This window comes from Uranotaenia lowii, chromosome 2 (genome assembly GCF_029784155.1).
Source record: "Uranotaenia lowii strain MFRU-FL chromosome 2, ASM2978415v1, whole genome shotgun sequence".
Classification (NCBI taxonomy): Eukaryota; Metazoa; Arthropoda; class Insecta; order Diptera; family Culicidae; genus Uranotaenia; species Uranotaenia lowii.
In genome coordinates, this window is record NC_073692.1 from 80,157,602 (window position 1) to 80,179,564 (window position 21,963).

General features: G+C 33.6%; 1 protein-coding gene across 1 annotated transcript; it reads right to left on the reverse strand.

The window, feature by feature from the left end:
- Positions 1-3,078: 3,078 nt before the first annotated feature.
- LOC129747984 (ionotropic receptor 75a) lies at positions 3,079-15,754 on the reverse strand. The gene is made up of 10 exons (XM_055742434.1): positions 15,571-15,754; positions 7,106-7,432; positions 6,904-7,037; positions 6,668-6,838; positions 6,148-6,592; positions 6,050-6,091; positions 5,821-5,988; positions 5,686-5,768; positions 5,481-5,620; positions 3,079-3,185 (listed from the first exon to the last, which is right to left on the reverse strand). Exons 1-10 carry the CDS (start codon positions 15,736-15,738, stop codon positions 3,094-3,096), a joined length of 1,770 nt encoding a protein of 589 aa, XP_055598409.1. The 5' UTR covers positions 15,739-15,754; the 3' UTR covers positions 3,079-3,093.
- Positions 15,755-21,963: the final 6,209 nt, after the last annotated feature.

Sequence of the window (21,963 nt, forward strand, 5' to 3'; positions counted from 1 at the left end):
AAGAGAATTGTATTTATTTTGAAACAAGATAAAAAATCTATCGAAAAGAGTTGAGGAGACAGCTTGGGATGAATGTTATAATGATGCCAGTCGAGAGAATAACTTGGACACTATGTTTTGGATTCCAATTGAATTGAAAGGACAACTTGAAAATTTAAAAATAAAAAAAGAGAGGATTGCAGTAGCAGTGTGACGAATTTAGGTCAAACGAATTGTTAAAATAGCTTGGAAGCTTCAACGACTTGATATTTAAAATCAAGTTAAGAATGTTATTCAAGATGATCAATACAATATGTCTTGAAAGCGAGTCAAGTTATTGTTCATGCGAAGAAAATGAGAATTCGGAACGAAAATCCATTATAAATTTCAAAAAATGCTTGAATATCAAATAACATAAGCTATATTTTCCAAGAATAGCAAAAGAAGTCGCAGATATTCGATGATAATTTTTCCCTCTCAGAGTTTCTTGAACACGCGGTTTAAAAATATCAAATTTTAAAAAAATCAAGTTTATCAAAATCAGTTTTTCAAAAAAAAATTCTTGCTCATCTTCATTGTGCTTGAAGGTTCTTTATGGTCCTGTTGTTGTATATCGAACAACTTTTTTTTAGTAATAATTTTTTTTTTCATCTTGATAGGACAGGAGGGGGATGTATGTATGAATAGAACCGAGACTTGATCATCCGACACGAGCGTGTACGCGGGCCAGCCAGTAAGTGAGCGACTGTGAGCGGGACAACGAGCCAAGCGGGACATTGCGTAGTTTTCCTGGCTGGGGCAGTAAAGTGGACCGACGGCGTCACTGCGGCAGGCTTGGCCAGTCTGCACAGTACCAAATACGATATGTTTAGAAAAGCACAATTGGCATAAAGACTCGAGCTTCCAAGCAAATTGATGCATGACCAACACATTCAAGCGAAACAAGAATAACATGTTTTGGTTTTTTATCCTATTGGATAACGCCCGATGTCTTATAATGGGATGTGGGATATGTTTTATTTGATTTCTTTCAGACATATGCAAGACGGTTGCGCTGGGAGGACAGTGCCAGCGATAAGAAAGCTTGTAAGTGCCAGTCCGGCATAGAATCTTATACCGATAATTCGTGAATGTCATAAAGATGGTAAAACCACTATAACGGAAACAAATAAAAAAATAAAGCTACTTTCGAGGAACTCCGTAGTAGCAGTATTTATTTGATAAGAAAACCTGAAGATGAAATTCCTTAAATCAGAAATTTACGCCCACTAATGATTATAGTATAAAATTATTTCGAAATTGATGTTTGTTTCTAGTACTTATTTATACCCGTCTACGGGCTTGTGTAAGCTTAAAAATAACGATTTGGACAATGGTATGAATTTCTTTTCTCTGGAATCTGCGTTAAGGAACTTCTCACGCAAAAGATTTGATGAGCCCGCTGAAAGCTTGAAGAACAAAATCATGTCAACACGACACGCCTCAAACAGTCGAATTTCGGTAGCCCGCTAATTTCAGCCGATTCCAACGAACTCTCGGAAGCGAAAGTTTGTTAATCAGTCCAAAAGAAAGGAAAAGAACACAACATACATCACCCTCTCGAGTGCGTGACACAACCCTGTTGCCACTCACAACAAGTCGTCGGTATAGTAGCTAAAACATGTATTTAGAGCTACGACGATTATCGCTGACAAAAATTATGTTGGCAATCTTGGGCGATTACTTTCAACAACGGTTAAGTCCAGAGACTCAAGAGTTGCGTCTTACTCACCTGTCAGACAAGACGTTTTGTGCACAGGTTCAGCTGTTTGATCAGAAAGACATTTATTTCTTCCTATCCTTCGTCCCGTCGAAACAATTTTTGTTTTGCTCTCATCGTATATTAAGGCTTTATGTACAATTTGCTTTTTTACGTGCCAGACAGTATTTTTCGATTTCGGGATCGTAAACTGCTAGGGGGACGCTCGAAATAATAACACCTTTGAGAAACATACTTCCATTCATACGACTAGCCTGTCCGCGAGTCAATGACTATGAAATGTGCACATTGAAGACTGTCTGCCAAGTAGTTTTCGTCATGGGACTCCACTCCAGTGGAGACTTGCCGAAGGATAACGGTCCATGAGGCCGGCCGTCAACCTCCGTGTTCTGAACCTACCCTATACGATTACTTGTTGTATTCTGTTACATGATATGGTAAAGATATCACAAATTAAATTTTTACAATATTTATATTATACCAGAAATTGTTCAAAGAGGATGATCCAAGAAGAACGTTTCGAGTTTTTTTTTTATTTTTAGTGTATTACTTTTAAAGTCTGCTGTCAATAAGATTCTGAAGCGTTTAAAGATGAGCCTACTCAAACTTGTAATTGATGTTTCACAAAATGCATCACTCCATCTCATTTTAAATATCCAGGTAGACATATGGTTGTTGATATCTTTTTTTTGCCGTGATCGTAATAATGAATGTTTTTCTCTTAATCATTGGATTTAACCTCGGTTAACCATTTCACCTGAGGGACAGTTTAACACAACCCCCATAGTTGCCACTTTAAGCGACAGATGCCGCTAAATTAAACCCAGCTTAAGGTAGGAAAAACGTTTGTGCATCCTTTGCTCAAAGCACAGAGATCAAATTTTATTGATCGAGCAAGCAGTTTGCAGTGGCGGCCCAGCGACATCCCAATCATATTGAACACCTTGAAAGGATGAGATGAGCTGCTCGCACTAATTGTTGGCTTCTCAAAGGTAAAGGTAGGTGTAAGTACCTACCTACTTTCTCTGTGTACAGTTGTTTTGATCATTGACCAGATCATTACTTGTCGGTGTAATGAGAAGAGCAACGATATAAACCATTTATCTGAGTCGTAAAACCGAAGGTGGTCACCTAATGGGAATCAACCTGGGGAAATTTTTGTAAGTTCATAGAACATTCGTTTCATCGATGGTGTGTTTTGGTGGGATTGGGAATACAGTTGTTTTGGCTTTCTTCCTAAACTGGATAATGTTGCAAATATTGTCACCTAAGAGTTTGATTGTATCAAAGGAAAGTAATTTAAATTTGAGTTATACTTATTTAGTTTATTCTACAAATGGTACCATTCTACTTCTTTACGTCGAAAACACTAGCAGTGATTTCTTCAATATTGATTTCCAGTAAAGTATCTCAACTAACATCAAAAACACGGCTAGAACGAATCCACCTGTAAAATATTAATGAATAAAATATATAAAATTATTTTTAAATCAATTTTCGAAAAAAACTATTGTGAAACGAGACAATAAAAATGATTTATCTCAGTTGAAAAGTTCAGATGAAAGAAAATTATTTATTATTAATTTGTCATTTTTGTCATTTTTGTCATTTTTGTCATTTTTGTCATTTATGTCATTTTTGTCATTTTTGTCATTTTTGTCATTTTTGTCATTTTTGTCATTTTTGTCATTTTTGTCATTTTTGTCATTTTTGTCATTTTTGTCATTTTTGTCATTTTTGTCATTTTTGTCATTTTTGTCATTTTTGTCATTTTTGTCATTTTTGTCATTTTTGTCATTTTTGTCATTTTTGTCATTTTTGTCATTTTTGTCATTTTTGTCATTTTTGTCATTTTTGTCATTTTTGTCATTTTTGTCATTTTTGTCATTTTTGTCATTTTTGTCATTTTTGTCATTTTTGTCATTTTTGTCATTTTTGTCATTTTTGTCATTTTTGTCATTTTTGTCATTTTTGTCATTTTTGTCATTTTTGTCATTTTTGTCATTTTTGTCATTTTTGTCATTTTTGTCATTTTTGTCATTTTTGTCATTTTTGTCATTTTTGTCATTTTTGTCATTTTTGTCATTTTTGTCATTTTTGTCATTTTTGTCATTTTTGTCATTTTTGTCATTTTTGTCATTTTTGTCATTTTTGTCATTTTTGTCATTTTTGTCATTTTTGTCATTTTTGTCATTTTTGTCATTTTTGTCATTTTTGTCATTTTTGTCATTTTTGTCATTTTTGTCATTTTTGTCATTTTTGTCATTTTTGTCATTTTTGTCATTTTTGTCATTTTTGTCATTTTTGTCATTTTTGTCATTTTTGTCATTTTTGTCATTTTTGTCATTTTTGTCATTTTTGTCATTTTTGTCATTTTTGTCATTTTTGTCATTTTTGTCATTTTTGTCATTTTTGTCATTTTTGTCATTTTTGTCATTTTTGTCATTTTTGTCATTTTTGTCATTTTTGTCATTTTTGTCATTTTTGTCATTTTTGTCATTTTTGTCATTTTTGTCATTTTTGTCATTTTTGTCATTTTTGTCATTTTTGTCATTTTTGTCATTTTTGTCATTTTTGTCATTTTTGTCATTTTTGTCATTTTTGTCATTTTTGTCATTTTTGTCATTTTTGTCATTTTTGTCATTTTTGTCATTTTTGTCATTTTTGTCATTTTTGTCATTTTTGTCATTTTTGTCATTTTTGTCATTTTTGTCATTTTTGTCATTTTTGTCATTTTTGTCATTTTTGTCATTTTTGTCATTTTTGTCATTTTTGTCATTTTTGTCATTTTTGTCATTTTTGTCATTTTTGTCATTTTTGTCATTTTTGTCATTTTTGTCATTTTTGTCATTTTTGTCATTTTTGTCATTTTTGTCATTTTTGTCATTTTTGTCATTTTTGTCATTTTTGTCATTTTTGTCATTTTTGTCATTTTTGTCATTTTTGTCATTTTTGTCATTTTTGTCATTTTTGTCATTTTTGTCATTTTTGTCATTTTTGTCATTTTTGTCATTTTTGTCATTTTTGTCATTTTTGTCATTTTTGTCATTTTTGTCATTTTTGTCGTTTTTGTCATTTTTGTCATTTTTGTCATTTTTGTCATTTTTGTCATTTTTGTCATTTTTGTCATTTTTGTCATTTTTGTCATTTTTGTCATTTTTGTCATTTTTGTCATTTTTGTCATTTTTGTCATTTTTGTCATTTTTGTCATTTTTGTCATTTTTGTCATTTTTGTCATTTTTGTCATTTTTGTCATTTTTGTCATTTTTGTCTTATTTGTCTTATTTTTTTGGCGGTTTTGTAAACTTAGCTCTTTGCACTTCATTTTTTATTTTTGCGATTTTTGATCTTGCTGTTAGAAGCCTTTATAAATTTTGATTTTCGAAGAATCGTAGCTCTTGAATAGCGCGATTAACTTCAGTATTTCAAGTTTTCTATTTTAAATACTTTTTCTTCTTCATACTTCCGTTATAAATTATTTAAGAACTTCCCTACTTTGCAAAAACCCCCTAGTTCATCTTTGTATGTGACTGTTATGTATGTATGTATCAGACTTAGTCGATTTGGGATCATTTTTCTATTTTTCAAACCCTAGGGTTTTAAAAGCTCTGGGGTCTAATGAGTTTTTCTATTGAACCGAGCCTGCTTATAGTTTTGGTTTAAAAAAAAATCAAAAATGACCCCAAATTGACTCAGTCTAGTATCTAAGTGTTGGAACGTAAGTTCTTAGAAATAAACTTACCCCCCAATAATTCAAATGCCATTGTTACTCCCGATATCTCCACCGGATTAACCCGACTCCCAGATTGACAAATCGGCTTCTCGATACGATGAATTTTAAGGTTACGCTTCACTAGTCCAATTTCTTGAGCTCGCATCATTCTGTAAGTGATAGTATCGTGAAATATTGTAACCCTCATAACTGAGATGTTTATACATTAGCTTACGTTATTTTAAACATTTCGGTATACATACTCCTTTTTGGTAAAACAAAACTTGTTAGTTTCAAATCATGTAGAAGTCCGTTAGCCTACGAAATCACAAGTCCAATTAATTGACAATAAAATGCTTCTGATGCTTACCGTTCGCAGTTCGCACACTTCATTTGCATCAAATTGGTTCGCAATTTCCTGGAAAGCCTCGGTCATTTCACAATGAAAGGTAAAGCCTCCACGTTTTAGGTAAGGTACAACTGTTTCAACATCGGTGTACACATCGACCAGATCTTGTCCTTCACGAGACGGTTGGACCTACTTGAGAAAAATTATGATAATTCTTAACTTATGAGAAAAAAATGGAAAATATTTTAACCTTTTTCTGGTATAGCTCCCGAATAAGGGGGTCGGTTGTTTCCTTTAAAATGGAAAACGAGTTTCAAAATATATAACTGATCTTGTCCATATACTCACTCTGAAAAGTATTTTGTGATATCCGATGTCCCGGAAAGAGACAACCAATGGACTATCGATAATTTCTTGAATAGTTTCGGGGCCCTTGCCTGGAGAACTGAGCAATCCACCTACAACCGACGAAGTGTAGTAATTGTACAGGACCAAATTGAACAGCAACAAGGATACTAAAATAATTCGGATACAGATGCTGGGAGACACGTCTTCCGATAAACCTTGCTGAGCTGTCGTAGCAACGATTTCCAAGAAATGACTCATAATCGAAGAATTCCGTTCGGAGCAAAGATATTTGCTGACAAAAAAGGTGACCAATGTGATTGAAAAAAGGATCAGTGCCATCGTTACAAGTGAGGCAATCCAAACGTTGTCGTCGAATGGAGTGAAGAAATTTCCACCACCAACAGCTGAGCTTAGTTGCGGAGTGATCCGATAGATGAACCCGGAACTGAAACAGTAAAAAAATTTCAAGGAATAAGTTATTGCCCAAAGATTATCGAAGAACATGTCAAATTGTACTTACGTAAACTCCCAGCTCTGATGAATGATATCAAACTCAGCGTGACGATTAATCCGCTGGAAAATACCGGTGGCAGCAACATCAGCTTCGTTACGAGACAAAATTCCCAGCAGCCCTAATCGATACCCGGAACGAAGTCGTCCTGCCCAGCCTCTAGCCACGCGATAGTTGATTCTAAAGGTAAATATTTGTTTATCGATTAAATGTCTATCCGAAAATCTAGATCATTGGTTTTATACTTGAAATTATGAAAGTCCCTTAAAATGCACATCAAAGAGTAGTGATATTTTACAAAAACTACAATTCCTGGAACGTTGCCAGGTTCTGAAAGAATCCTATCGACGTCATCCGAGGTAACATTATCCCGATCAATCTTAAATTTTAAGAAATTGCTGTAATTATCTGTATTATTTTAATCAAAGTTATAAAGCTAATGCTTACAACAGTAGTTCCTCTCAGCTTCATTCCTTCGAAATTCTTCCGCTCGTAATAGCTATTGTAGTTCGATACCAGTAGCAATCCTTCGTCTTCACTCCAATAACCGTAGCCGGTTTGGAAAATATCTTTGCAAATGTGGCGTCCCTTTGAGTACACATCCATCAGTTCGTAGTGAGTTCGATTGTCCTGATCGACCGCGCGCAGATAAGTGACATCCGAGTTCATTTGGATGTGTTTCAAACTCCATAAAATTGAATCCAAATCAGAGGGATGAGAATCGCTCAACAATAACCAGCTGTATGTCGTGTTAAAAAATCGATAATCTGAAAACTTTATGAAAAAAAAATTAATTTTAAAATGTAGATGAAATATAAACAAAAGAATTACAAATAAACGATTGTTACGAAATTACAAATACATCTCTAGTTTGGACAGGAGACAGGACAAATCCATCAACGTATAGGATAATTATCCACATACAAGATAAACAAGATGATCTGTGGAAAGATTTAAAAATCTTTTATAAAACTAAATGTGAGTGTCATTTACATTCAGTTTGCCCTCATATTTTTTTTTCTGAAATTTCATCATCTCGAGCTTATTCATTCCCAATCTTCCAAATCAAACCTTCACATGACCAGCTCCAATTCGTCTGAGTCCTCTTCCGTACAACTTTCACGCCAATTGTCTTTTTGAATGCTGCACTGAGAATCTTATATGCAATGACTTAAATTTGGGGGGTGTTGGAAGGGCTCAGAAGGGCGGTGAGGACATATTATCACATTAAGGACTGCGAACAAATATAAGCCGGAAAACACCAAAATTTGGCATCCTTTATCTCAGAAACCACTGGACCAAATCCTAAAAATTAGGTAACTTTGAGTTACTGAAATTTTCGTGATTTATTTTGAAGAATAATGTTCAATTATTAAATTCAGAATATTTGAGTTATGCCACTTAGAGTAGCACACTAGCGGCAAGTGAAAAAAACGAGATATCTCGTATACACACAGTTGACGTACCATTGGGTAAATATCAACCAAGTTTAGCACACTTTCTCATTTATGTGTATTGTTTACATGCTGCCAAACTCGTGTCAAACTCGATTCAAAGAAAATGGAGGTGAACCAACGCGAGTCGAAAGAACAATTTCTTTCCAAACACCTGGAATTTCCTGACCTGTCGCAACGGCAGTTTGGAAAAATGTTGAACATTCAGCATTCAACCGTCTTCAGAGTGTTGAAGTGGTTCCAGAAGCGGATGACTTTGGACCACGACTAAGGAGCTCGAAGAAAACAGGGACCGGGGAACAAAAAGACGAAGCAAAAGGTGTAGCGGATGATTAAAGCAAATCCCAACCAAATCAAGCCGTGATTTGCCTAAAAAGATCGGCATGTCGCAGAGCTACGGCCAGAATGCAAAGAAGAGAGCTGGACTACATACATACAAGGTACATAACTTCCCAAACCGTGATAAGCGGCAACAGTCGACGGCTAAAACTCGGGCATGGAAGCTCTAGGAGACGATGCTGACTAAATATGGCTGCTGTGTGATGGATGACGAAACGTATATAAAAGCCGATTTCAAGCAAATTCCGGGGTTGGAGTTTTTCACCGGCAAGAGCAAGTTCGATGTGGACGACAAATTTAGGAAGAACAAAATGTCGATGTTCGCCTCCAAATAACTCGTTTGGCAGGCCATCTGCTCTTGTGGACTGAGAAGTGATCCTTTCGTGACAAAGGGCACAGTAAATGGCGAGATCTACAAATCTGAGTGCCTTTTGCCGTTCTTGCAACAGTACGACGAAGCTCCGCTTTTTTGGCCGGATTTCGCATCATGCCACTATTCTAAAACTGTCCTGGAATGGTATGAGGCCAATTCTGTCCATTTGTTCCAAAAGACATGAACCCGCCAAGCTGTTCGCAGCTGCGTCCGGTGGAGCAATACTGGGCAATATTGAAGAGCGAACTTCGGAAGAGCAAGAAGACAGACAAAGTCGAGAAAGACATGTTAAGAAAATGGGAAAAAACTGAGAATCTGCTACCGAATGACACTGTAAAGACTTTGATGGAGGGACTAAAGCGAAAATGCGATCAATTTTGCACTCAAGGCTCCATCGATCAACTTTTCTTTTGATTTTTGAAGTAAATATATGTATAATACTATTATTAAATTTTTGTTTGATTCTAAACATTTTAAAAAAATTGGCATGACATTTTTTGTGTCGCAATAATTTCGTGTTCGCTTTTAAATATAAAAAAATTGTATTAAACTTACCAAAATAGCATACAGCTACAAAAGTGGAGGCGATATATCTACAATTCTACAATGACTAGATTCCAAAACGGTTTGATTTCCCACAAAAAGCTAAATAACCGATTTTAAGTGATTTGAGTAAAATGAAAATAAAACTTTCTCGACCGAGATTTGAACTCCAGTCGACCGAGTTCGCTGTCCGATATCTTATCACGATGCCAACTCATCAAATCGTCATAGCTCTATAGGTGAAATTTTTTTTACGAACCGACCCAAAGAACGAAAGGGAGAGACCGGATAAAGTGTCATAGAAGGACTGCCTATTTATCGTAAATCGGTTCACTTTTGGATAGCTCAAATCGTTAATGTCAAATAAGCATATTGTCAACTTTTTGGTGACATATTTACGAATTGACTAAACTGCTATCCGATTCAACTGCTTTTGGGTAAAGCATGTCGTAAATGAATGATAAAAAATCACTCAATACCAACGTGTTTACGATGGTTATTGAAAATGTCTTAATAGTCGATTTGGATTATCATTTCCATTACGATTTCATGTTAGCTGGGTAATTTCACGGAGCTGCAAAGCAACTTTTCGTCTCTGTTGATCACCCCGATCAAACCCCCCCCCCCCCCCCCTAAGCGGCAAAAAACCGTTACAAAATACCCGTTAAAGCTCGAATTTCTTTAAAAATTTTGAACTTTCCCTAGTAAATGTGCTTTTGGATTTAAAAAAATTTCCACTCCGTGGGGGTGTTTAATCAACGAAAAAGTTTGTTTATACATTAAGGTTCAAAACTAAAGAAAAGTCGGTCTACCAAACTCAAGCAGCTGTTATTTGCAATTCTCTGGACCGAATTATACCAATCAACTTCAGTTGAATTATTTAGAGCGTTGACTTAGAATTTGATAACCTTTTATCTGTTTAATATTTTAGTAAGGTAATGAAATGTAGGGACATTTTTTTCAATTGTCAGTAATATCCCTCATATGCCTAAATTTACATGAGCAAATTGTGATAAATTTTGTATTTGTTTCAAAATCTGAACTTCTTAATTCTTCATTATGTTTTGAATTTTAACGAAATGACAAATTTGAAAAAGTCAAAAAGGGGGTGAATATTGTTATAACACTGAAATACTCGAATATTTTTTCTTCTGAAGTCATACATTGATTGCCTTTACCATGCACATTCTTTATTATTCTGTCAGCTAGATCAAAAACAATAAAAATACTCAAACTATATACATATGTATGGAATCATAAGATTGACAATTTCCTTTAATTTTCAGAACTTATTAGTAAGAAATTTAAATTGTAGTCACATCCTCCATTGGAGTGATCAGTTTTCCAGTAGACACCTAAGAAACGTGTGACTTCAATTGACAGTCTTTGGTATCTTCTAATCTTTCTGTTTGACACCAATATTTCACAAAATAAATTCAATCGTAATATACAACATGTTAAGGCCTCATGAAATCCATTTTTAAGGAAGATTTAGCAACGGAAAGTTCCTCACTTTGATTTTTCTTTGTAGTTAAAAATATCTTAAAAACCGAAGGAGTCGGGACAAAATATTATAATAAAACTCTACTTCAAGATAAAAAACTAAGACAAATCTGAAATTCAATTATAAATTTCTTTTGTTTACAGTTGGTTTATTGACAATTTTAAATCTTTACAAAGTGATGTCTAACTCATTCCAAAATCCAATGCAGTACTATTCTCACTTGCGTTTACAAGGAATTCATAATTAGATTGCAAAATAACAATTGAGTTTCTGAATAAAAAATTTCTGAATTCATCTTCCGCTCGATTTTACATCATTCAAATATGAATTATGAAACTTTAAATTACCTATATTAAGAAATTCCAAAAAAAGATCCAATTTAATTCCATTTGGTTTGAAATCCATCACATCAAGCATTCATATGATGAATGACCTAAAAAAATTCAAGTATATACTACCAAAAAGAAATTGAATACGAAAATTTTAAAATTTAATAGTTAAAGTTTAAGATTTCAAAACTGTTAAAGATTTCTAAATTCAAGTTAATGCGTTAATTAAACACAACAGATTCCAGAGCAACAATAAATCAAAAGAAGAAATTGTTGGCGGTGTTTGTAATTTTTGCGTTTCCTATGAGTTTTTAGAGCCAAAATGGAATAAAAACTATTTATAAAAGCTGTTTTAATATGAAGGAATTGGTGTTTTGAGAAAGAGATTAAAATTCATCTTCAAAACTAAAAATATGTATTCACAATTATAACACATGGAAACAAAATTCACATTTTCCGAGTAGCAAAGAATTTTAAAACTGACTTTGACTTATTTAAGGGTACTGAATGCAAATTTGTATTTTTTCTATTTGCTCTGTTTTTCGGTATAACTTTTGAAAATACAAGTTGAAAATTCATAGAAAAAATTTATGCTTTTTCTTGCAAAAGTGTACAGTATCAAAAAGATTTCGATAAAAAAAGATTCTAACTTTATGATCAATTTTTCTGTGGACTGTGAGTAATTTACCGTGACTTCTGGACGACAAAATTATAAAACTAAAAAAATTAAATATATCTTTTTCAAATCGTTGTTTTTAGGAACAAAATCTGTTTCGTTTTTTTGGGAATTAATCTTTTAGTGGCATTCTTCCCTAAAATCTGCATCGATGAATGAATAAAAAATTATATACATATACCTAGATTCAAAATAATTATTTTTTGTTCATGTAGGTCAGTTGCTTCATCATCGATGGAACTCTAAACTAATTAGTTTTCTGACAACAAATCTGAAAAAAAAATCGAGTTAAGGACGCTATTTTTTTCCAAAATCAGTTTGCCAATATTTTATTTTTTTCCTTGTGGATTAAAACTTTCCCGTTATCAGTCGATTATTTTTTCGGCAGCAAAAAATCCATCAAGCTAACATTCGAAAGAGCTTTTTCTGACTTTTGACTTATACTGCTGGATTTCAAATCAATATTATTTTAAGAGTTTGGATCAATCAATAGGTCGACGACAAAAAAAAACGATTTTTCATTTTCTTTATAATTTATGTGTCGCTATTTCATTTGTTTCAGTACAATCAAAATTAAAATTTTGTATTATTACCTTAAATTCAAGAGCAAATCAATTTAAATTAAGTTCAAGAAGCTTCATACTTCAGTATCTCATTTTGATAATCTTATTTTCAACAAAATTTATATTTAGAGTGTTGATTTTTTATATTGAGAATTTCAAAAATTAAAACCAGAATTTTGAACGGGTATTGTGTTTCCAAATTTAAAATATTATTACGAAATTTCCAAATCGCTATTCAGTAAATTACTCCAATGGAAAATTTTATAACCGTTAATAAATTTGTAGTTAATAGCAATAATAACTAAATCTCAAAACTATACTTTTTGTTTGGTCTAGCACTAAAAAATATTCAGAAGCTCATCAACGTCAGACATGCGTAAACTCGCTTCAGAAAAAATCGTTCTGCTGATTTCTTTCGAGTTTAACGCGTTATGTGCAGATTGATTTTATCTTCGTTCCAATCATTACGTCAATGCACACAAAACGAAGAGAACAGTTCTGCATTGATAATTTCGAAGCATCGCAGGAATAAAATCATACAACGGAACAACAGAACGAAGCTTACCGAACACAAAATGCGCACGAACGATCGTGGCCCGACAACCGAGCGAACAGTACCTCGCACCACCTTCTAGCTCGTTTCCCGTTCCCTTGGCCCTACCACTTTTAGCCACGCCCCGCTGCGTTGTCCGCTTGATGTGTTCGGCTGCCGAAGGAACACGAGTTTGAATTTTGGATCCGCAGAACTGTGCGTTCGTTTTGCTGATGTTTCCTTTGATTGCAGTAAACTCGACCGAGTTTATCCGAAGCTCTATTACTGATGCTTTCCGAGTTGAACCTACCGATAGCATCATTGCAGTTTGAGTTTAACGAAATAGAATCGATCTGCAAATAAGGCTATGTGCGAGTATGAAGACTCAGGATTTTAACATGCCTGATCAACGTGTGTATAATTTTCATTTGTAAATAACATTTAAAACAAGAAATTCTTTAAAGATCTTTGAAAGTGACAATTTCAGACTAGCAGATAAACAAATTATGAAAATTTTCTTTTTATTAACATTTTTTAAATAATAAAGATTTTATGGTTGTTCTATAATTTTTAAAAAAGTTTGTTAAAAGATATCATTATGCTTCTCTTATTTCATATTTATCGAAATACATATGATTTTGTTCATTGAATATTGCATTCATTTGAAAGTGGAAACCCTGTCACCCCTCCCCACGCCACCCTCCCCATTTTTTTTTTGCTTTTTCAAAATGATCGTTTTTTAACCAGATATTACGTTCCTTCATATTGACTGATTTTTGAAAATTTGGAAAATCACAGGAGACTTGATCCTTCAATAAAGTAGACATGATCCTTAATTCAGGGTACTCTGACCCTAGGCAAAAATCTAGCAAAATCCGAAGATAAAAGGTCTATAGGCTATGTTTTGCCATATTAGCACAGAGAATATTAGTTCTCATTTCACATTTTGTAAGTATCGGACAAAAAAAGAGAGTTCTAAAAGTTTGTCTACTACCCTAAAGTCATCGCATACTTTATGGCGTAATTTTCTAGTTTTTTGATAAATACAGTACTTTTAGTCCTTTTTAACAGATAATTTCTCGATAAAAATAAGTTATTGAACAGATACTAAAATCTTTTTCTTAAAAAATTGAGAGTCTACTATTGCTTTGAAAATATGGCATTATGAAGTTCTGTGTTTTTGATAAAAAAAAAATCTGACTTTCAGTGATTTTACCATAAATTCTGTGATGGTTTTCTGTGATGCTATTTCCTTACATTTAATTGAAAATTCACTATAATTTGGGTGTTTTTACATTTAAGTAGGGTAAAATCAATTAAAATTACCGATCTTATCATACTTCTTTAACTTCAAAGTTTAAAATCTAAATTGTGTGTTGGTCGAAAAAATTATAATTTTTGAAATCCATTCTAAATTCTAAAATTCTGTAAAATTTTTAAAATCTGTGTTCTGTGACACAGATTCTGTGATGAAAATTTGTTCATAATTCTGTGAAATAACAGATTTTTCTGTTATTTTGGCAACCTTGAAGGGAATAAATATTTTTAATTATTTTTTTCTTCACTTCAGTTTAAAGTGACAACAAAAGATCTTCCAATCACATTTTGTAAAATTTACCTAACAAAGTTCAAGGAATCGATTTGTGATAACAGCATTGTAGTTTTGTTCTATGAGGCACATTTTTCTAGAACATTTGATATTTGTCAGACATTCCTATTTCGAGATAAAGTGAAGGAATCAAGTATCCCCAGTGATCAAGTATCATCATTCTTCCCTACAGATATACAAATAAACCAGCATGAAAACAAAAATTTATTTTTAAATTTTTCTATCATCCTTCATTCGATTCAGTAAACAGAATAAAACTAGATGTTTTATTTCAGAAATACAACGCTTAAAAAATAATTTCTGCAGCTCAGGGAAATTTGAATAGATAAGATTACATCTATTTCTTATATCTTTTATGAAAGACTTTCAGTATTTGAAATAAAGATTTTAACTCATATAACAACTTTCTACAAGAAGAGACGAATGATCTTAATATTTCAAGCCTCTATAAATAAACCAATCAATCAACTTTGAAGACTGCAAGACGATTTGACTTAGAGTTTTTTTAAATATCAAATATTCAATTTAGATTAAATCTCCTTTAAAGTTTCGTCAAAATTTGTTTAATTGCAGATTTGTTGAAAATAAAAAAAATATATTAATTCCATGAGCTTTTTTCTCAGAAGTCAAAATTACTTGCGATCTTCGAGAAAGTTGATTATTGAGTCAAACTTTTATTATCAGAATTTCTGTTATGTTTTGCCAAAAAAAAATGCATTAATTTATTCAGTGATGTTTAGCCATTTTCAAAAGTTACCTCGAATACAAGAGCTGATAAAAAAAACTAAATCAATTTTTGAATCAGCACCCCGAAACAAATCAAAATCCCGGAAAATTCTGAATTTTACTGCCTTGTGTTACCGTCTTGAGCTTTGGATTTGAGATAGAGTTCTCTCAAGGAAAATTCAAATTGATTTTTTTTTTCAGTTACACCCTTTTTGGCTTTGAGGGAACTATTCAAAACTATTTTTTTTTAAATACCATACTCACCTTTTGAAGAGTTTTGTTAGCTAACGCGCAGTCTAAATCAATCACGCATAAGGTTTTCGAGAGAACCTTTAGAGATAGCACGCTAGACACAGAGAGCTTTTTGACACGCTCAGCTTGATATAGACTTATGTCTTGGAAAAGAAAACTTATATTCATTTCATGGCACATTGAAGATAAAGTGTTAGCTGAAATGATAGTTTTTCAATTGATCCATACTTTAATCACTCTAAGTCGGTTTCTTCCAACTTACGGTCTTCGAAATTGCATGTGAAGAAAACAACACTTTTTGCTCGTTTGAATTTTATAAAATCATCTATAAATCTAATATTCAATGCACTAGCAACTATGTCACTCGCAACAATGAGTAAGAAGAAAGTTAAACTGTTTTGTATCCATTTCATTTTGAAAAATTGTAATGCTGTATGTCAAAGTATCGAAAGAACAACTCGAACGTTTTGGTTGTCAGCACAGTTTGTAAATCGTTCTTTTATACAAACAAGGATGAAACTTTGATTGACAAAGAAATAGATTCCTCAATTATACTTTCAATCATGTCGATTCTAGGCTGATCATCAATAAAATCCAATTAAAATTTCAAATGACAAGACATGACAAGACATGACAAGACATGACAAGACATGACAAGACATGACAAGACATGACAAGACATGACAAGACATGACAAGACATGACAAGACATGACAAGACATGACAAGACATGACAAGACATGACAAGACATGACAAGACATGACAAGACATGACAAGACATGACAAGACATGACAAGACATGACAAGACATGACAAGACATGACAAGACATGACAAGACATGACAAGACATGACAAGACATGACAAGACATGACAAGACATGACAAGACATGACAAGACATGACAAGACATGACAAGACATGACAAGACATGACAAGACATGACAAGACATGACAAGACATGACAAGACATGACAAGACATGACAAGACATGACAAGACATGACAAGACATGACAAGACATGACAAGACATGACAAGACATGACAAGACATGACAAGACATGACAAGACATGACAAGACATGACAAGACATGACAAGACATGACAAGACATGACAAGACATGACAAGACATGACAAGACAGTTGTGTAATAATTGAAATAAAATTCAAAGCCGTTGTTAGCTGTTATTCAATCCGAAGCTAACCTTTTGGGAAAATCTATTTTTAAATTTAGGTCGATAGATTTGTTTGACGTCATTCAAAGCTCACAAAACTATTCAAGTTTTTATTCATAAAATGAAGACCGTAATTCCAGAACCATCCATTCTTGCTATGAATGCATAGAAATTTAGACAAACCTGTCATCGATACGGATAGGGTTCTCAAATGTAATTTTGCTAAAAAAAAAAAATCAATGCATCATACCAGGTACTGGTATTTACATTTTCAATCAATCTTTGTGATATTTTGATCTGGTGAATTTGTGTAATTCATTCATTGCTTTGTTCCTTTGGTTAGAATTAATGTTAGAACCTTCATCTGATTTTGAAGAAATAGAATTGACTTTTTCATATTTCGAGAATCGAATTGAAACAGGTTTAGAAAAAAGTTACCCTATTTTCACCGACCAGCAGAGGAAAAAATGCTTTAATATCGCATGATTGCAATCACATTTGGTCCTCCGGTTATTTCCTGATTTATTTCTCTAGATAACCGTTCTTGTTTCGGTTGACTTATTGATTTCAACAGCACCGGGCAGCTTTACTTTCCGGTTGCTCTCTGAATTTATAGATTTAGCTAGGTAGGTACCTCCTTTATAGCAAAACGGGATCCTAGTTTTATGCGTTTTTTGGCCTCACGTTTAAAAATTTGCTTCCCACCAGCAGCAGTGAAATTGTTAAGAGCATTTGGAAATGGCTGAACCAGCTTCGATTTTGTTAACATGAGGTCTGTGTTGGGCGTAATGAGAAGTAATTAATTGCTCGTTCAGTTAAGACTTCTTATGAAATATTTGTTGAAATGTTTAGAGATTCACATACATATATAAGTTTGCAATCGTATGGAATATATGTGGTATGAAATGTCTGGATATTGTTACAAACTACGGTATCTTTTTTGTCGATAACAACACTTGCACAGTAATTGTCGGTAATATTTTCTCCGTTTTATATGATGATGAGTCAGGAAAATTGCAACTCTGCGTTCATCTTTCCCTTGGCACTTTAACACGGCTCGATCATAGGACTAGGACAGCAGCGTCTGTCGGTCGCCTAGACTGACCGCGGCGTGATAAGGTCTGCTGGATCTAGTGTTGCTCTACACAGAATGATTGATTACGGTGATAAATTGATCATTCAAAATCCTCTAAGTTTTACGTCCCGAGATTGATAAACTTGGAACCTAGCAAATTACTCCCTGTCTCGGCATGATGGACAAGTCAGACGGATGCCGCAAGTGTTATTGCTTCGGCCTCATTTTATACGCATATCGTATGTTGAATTATCATTACCGCGTAGATAACTTTTCAGCTACTCGCATAATCATTCATCCCTTTTTCCTGAATTCTGAACGATTTATGGCGAACGTCCATGTTCATCAGTCACTCTCGGATGGTGGTTGATAGGTGTCCCTGCTTAGGTCCTACAATCTAGTCTATATGATTGGTGCATTATTCATGAGACCATGGATGATAATAACTATAATTGAGCCTAGCAAGACTACAACGGGTAGCAGCGATCAAATCTTGTCAAACGGACCAAAGAACCAGGCAGAGGAAGCGCTTCGGAAGTGAGTCATTGACAGGGTTCATAGGAGATAAAGATCAGATCAGGATGGCCTTCCCATCATGAAAATGGGCTCTTGATTGAAGAATGGAGCCGAGTAGACATTTTCCACGCCGGTGAACCCGACTTGTCTGTTTTTTTTTCTTCTGGTACTAACCGGATTGACTTTTCTCCCGTATATGTACGTACGCACTTGAAACAAGTAGGAGAGAATGAGGAATAATTTATGCAAATTACTGGTATACCTACCTCCCCCTACAGTGTGATCGCCATAATTTAAAAGTTTTTATTATGCCAATGCACTTGTTGCAGAAACAGCAGAAGAAGAAAAATAGTATTACCATACGTCGAAAACTGCATCTCCTGTCGATATAATCAAATCCGCATTATTTAGTGCATGCAGACATTTCTCTGGGAAAGTTATACATTGTATGCTAAAATATGAACCCAGATATCGCCATCCAAATCTCAACTATCGGTGTCAATCATCCGAGAGAAGGTCATAATACTAAAATCAGTGGCATATATGTCAAAGCCGAATTTTACCTTCTATTTGAATTTGTGTTTTCTAGAAGACTCATTTTATTGTGTCTAAAACCAGATATGCACATATGCGTAAACGACGCGAAAACTGCAAGTATTTGTAAATCGCTGCCTGCGGAGTATCATCCGCTCTTGGTTTTCTTTTTATCAGATGTTCATGTTTGCTCTAATAATTTTTCTTCATCTTTTCCGACTTTCATGTTCGAAGATTCATATACAGTGAATACCCGATTTTGTCACTCCCATGATGCATTTAAGGGTGACAAATTGGGGACAGTGATAAAATCGTGTAATTTTTAAAAAGACATCTTTTTAAATAATTCCGTGCAAATTAATCAAAAACATCATTACGCCGTCGTTTAAAACAGTGTAAGGTGTTTTTTGTGTGTTTTTTTTTATGATAATTAATGCGTTGAGTCTCTTTTTCACCAAAATATCATAAAGTTTTTTTTAACACTCCGTTCGTTACGGGATTATCAAGAGAAATGAATGATCCCCAGTAATTAAAGTCCCATTGACCTGATAACAAATCAAGGTATTAAAATTAGTTTAAAAAATGTTTTGTTCTAAAGAACTTAAAAAAAACAAAAACTGACAACTGGGGGAGCATTCCTTTTGCTTATTTCAAATGAAGCTCTACGGATATTAACAACATTAGATTTCTCGATAAATGATGTCATCTTCTTGTGGCATATTATGGAAATTGCTTTGAAGAAAGCTGAATCGAGGCCCTCAGAGCCAAAGGGGTGTTAGAGAAAAAAAAATGTCTATTTTAAGTTTATAATGCCAACCAATTTTTTAATTTTCAAATTTTTTTGGTTTTTTTTCAGATTTTTTAAGATTTGTTCACTATTGTGTGTAACCTAAAAATGAGTAAGATGAACTAAGCTTTCATCGATTAAGAGAGCAAAAGCAAACGGAAAAGGGAACTTTAAAACCCTATTTCAAATAAGGAAATAAATTCTCGTTCAGCAGTATCTTGAACGTGGAACCGATCTCGATCTTTTATTAAAACCATATTTCTTCATCCGACTGTACACAGCAAGAAAAATTCGTGTAAATTTAGATCGAAAACGATGCACGAAAACGGAACATCGATTTCGATGTAAAATTCTATCACGGTTTATTTTTTTCCAGGATGTAATTTTTGGGGCGTGTAAATTTAGATTGGAACCAATGCACGAGATCGGATCACAAAAGCCGTCGTGTAAAAATACACAGGGATGTAAATTTTTAAATTTATTATCGTTAATATTAGAGATGTACCGAATATTCGGTCGGCCGAATATTCGGCGCCGAATATCGCCAAAAAACCGTTAAGCCGAATATTCGGCTCACCGAATAGTTGAGCTAAGTATTCGGCCGAATAGGCCGAATAGGCCGAATATCTACTACAGACTTGTAAATTATTCAAATAATTTTTAATAATTTATAAAATATCCAAAAGTTATCCTGTAAAAGCTGCACAATGATTAAAAACTTATGGTTTCAGCAAAACATCTAAGGTGTATCCACGTATATTTCACTGTAGATCGTACAGGAGAATGCTGAACGGTATTGCTTTATACTTTGATTATAGTTTATTCCAGATTTTCTGGATATATTCTGGCTTGCCCATAAATCCAGTAAAGAATCCAGAAAAGTCAAATCTGGACGGGAGGTCTAGATATTGTTTAATACTCACCGAGGTTTGCTCGGGTTTATTCAGATTGTTTGCTAAATCAAATAACAAATTCAAATTCCTCTTTAAAATTATTTAGATTTTGTGTTCAATTTTTCAAAAATTTCAAAATTCAAACATAAATTTTGCCTTTTTTGATTTAAATTTTTATTGCAATCGTTCTGGTTGCTTGACCGTCTGGATACGCGTAGTTGAAAGTATGGTATGCTTAAGGTTAAAGATAATCTATCTTTTCAGCAACTATTTCAAAGATATTTTGCTCAAAATTTGACCTTTATCTTAGTAATTCAATATTAGAGAAGCAATTTCAAATAGCTTGACTCCTGTTTCGACATTTTTTATCCCAGATTTCAAAGGAACGCAATCGCTTTGGTGATAAACGCCCTCGAAGCGAAGAGTCATCTGATGTCTTTTCAGATATTGGTGACATTTAAAAATCAGCAAGACCTCTACTTAAAAAATATCTTGTAATACATCATCCGATAATATCATCTGGTTGAAACAAATCGACTAAAAACATGAGGGGCATCAATATGGAAGAAATAGAAAGCATTGAAATAATCGCTAAAGGTTTTTCATTGAAAACTCAATAGAACATTCGACCGAATATTCGGCCGAATATTCGTTTGGCCGAATAGTTGAAAAGGTCATTATTCGGTATTCGGCCGTTCGCCGAATACCACTATTCGGTACATCTCTAGTTAATATTAATATTTTTGCTAAATATTCAGGTTTTACTTTTGTCTTTGAATGAATACGCCCACATGTATTATTTTTAATTCACATTTATTTACAAAACTGAAAATTAAAACACCATCACGGAAAGCGTCAAGCTGGAATTGTTGGTGCATCCGATGATTCCCAGCACGCGGATGTTTTTACAGTTCAGCGTCATCAGTATCCTCGAATGGTTCCGGAACATCATGATCTTTCGGTCAGCACTTGGACACTTTACTTGATCTGACAAATGTTTGTCCGGATAATAACTGTCCGGATAAATATCAGCCTTTGCGAAAATATCTGACCTTGCTGTAATGGAGAAAAAACTAGTCAGTTTCAACCGCATTCTTCATTTCACGTATACTTACGACTTTAAAAGACTCTAGAAGTGCTGCTGTAGGTAGTTACGCCTTTGATCCACTCGTTTCCGAATAATTTTTTGACTTGTTTACTTTGTGCGCAAACTAACGAAATATAAAAAGGCAGAAGTTAAATATTCGCATTCAATTTTAAATCAAACAGATCTAACTTTACACGGTTTGTGACATAAATTTCATTGACCGGTTGATTTTTGTACGACGCAATGAAAAATTACATCAAAACAGTTTATTTCTATCCTATTTTTGAAAAAAGTCTAATAATACATCAAACGGAGTTTAAAATTACATCTTTTTGCAAT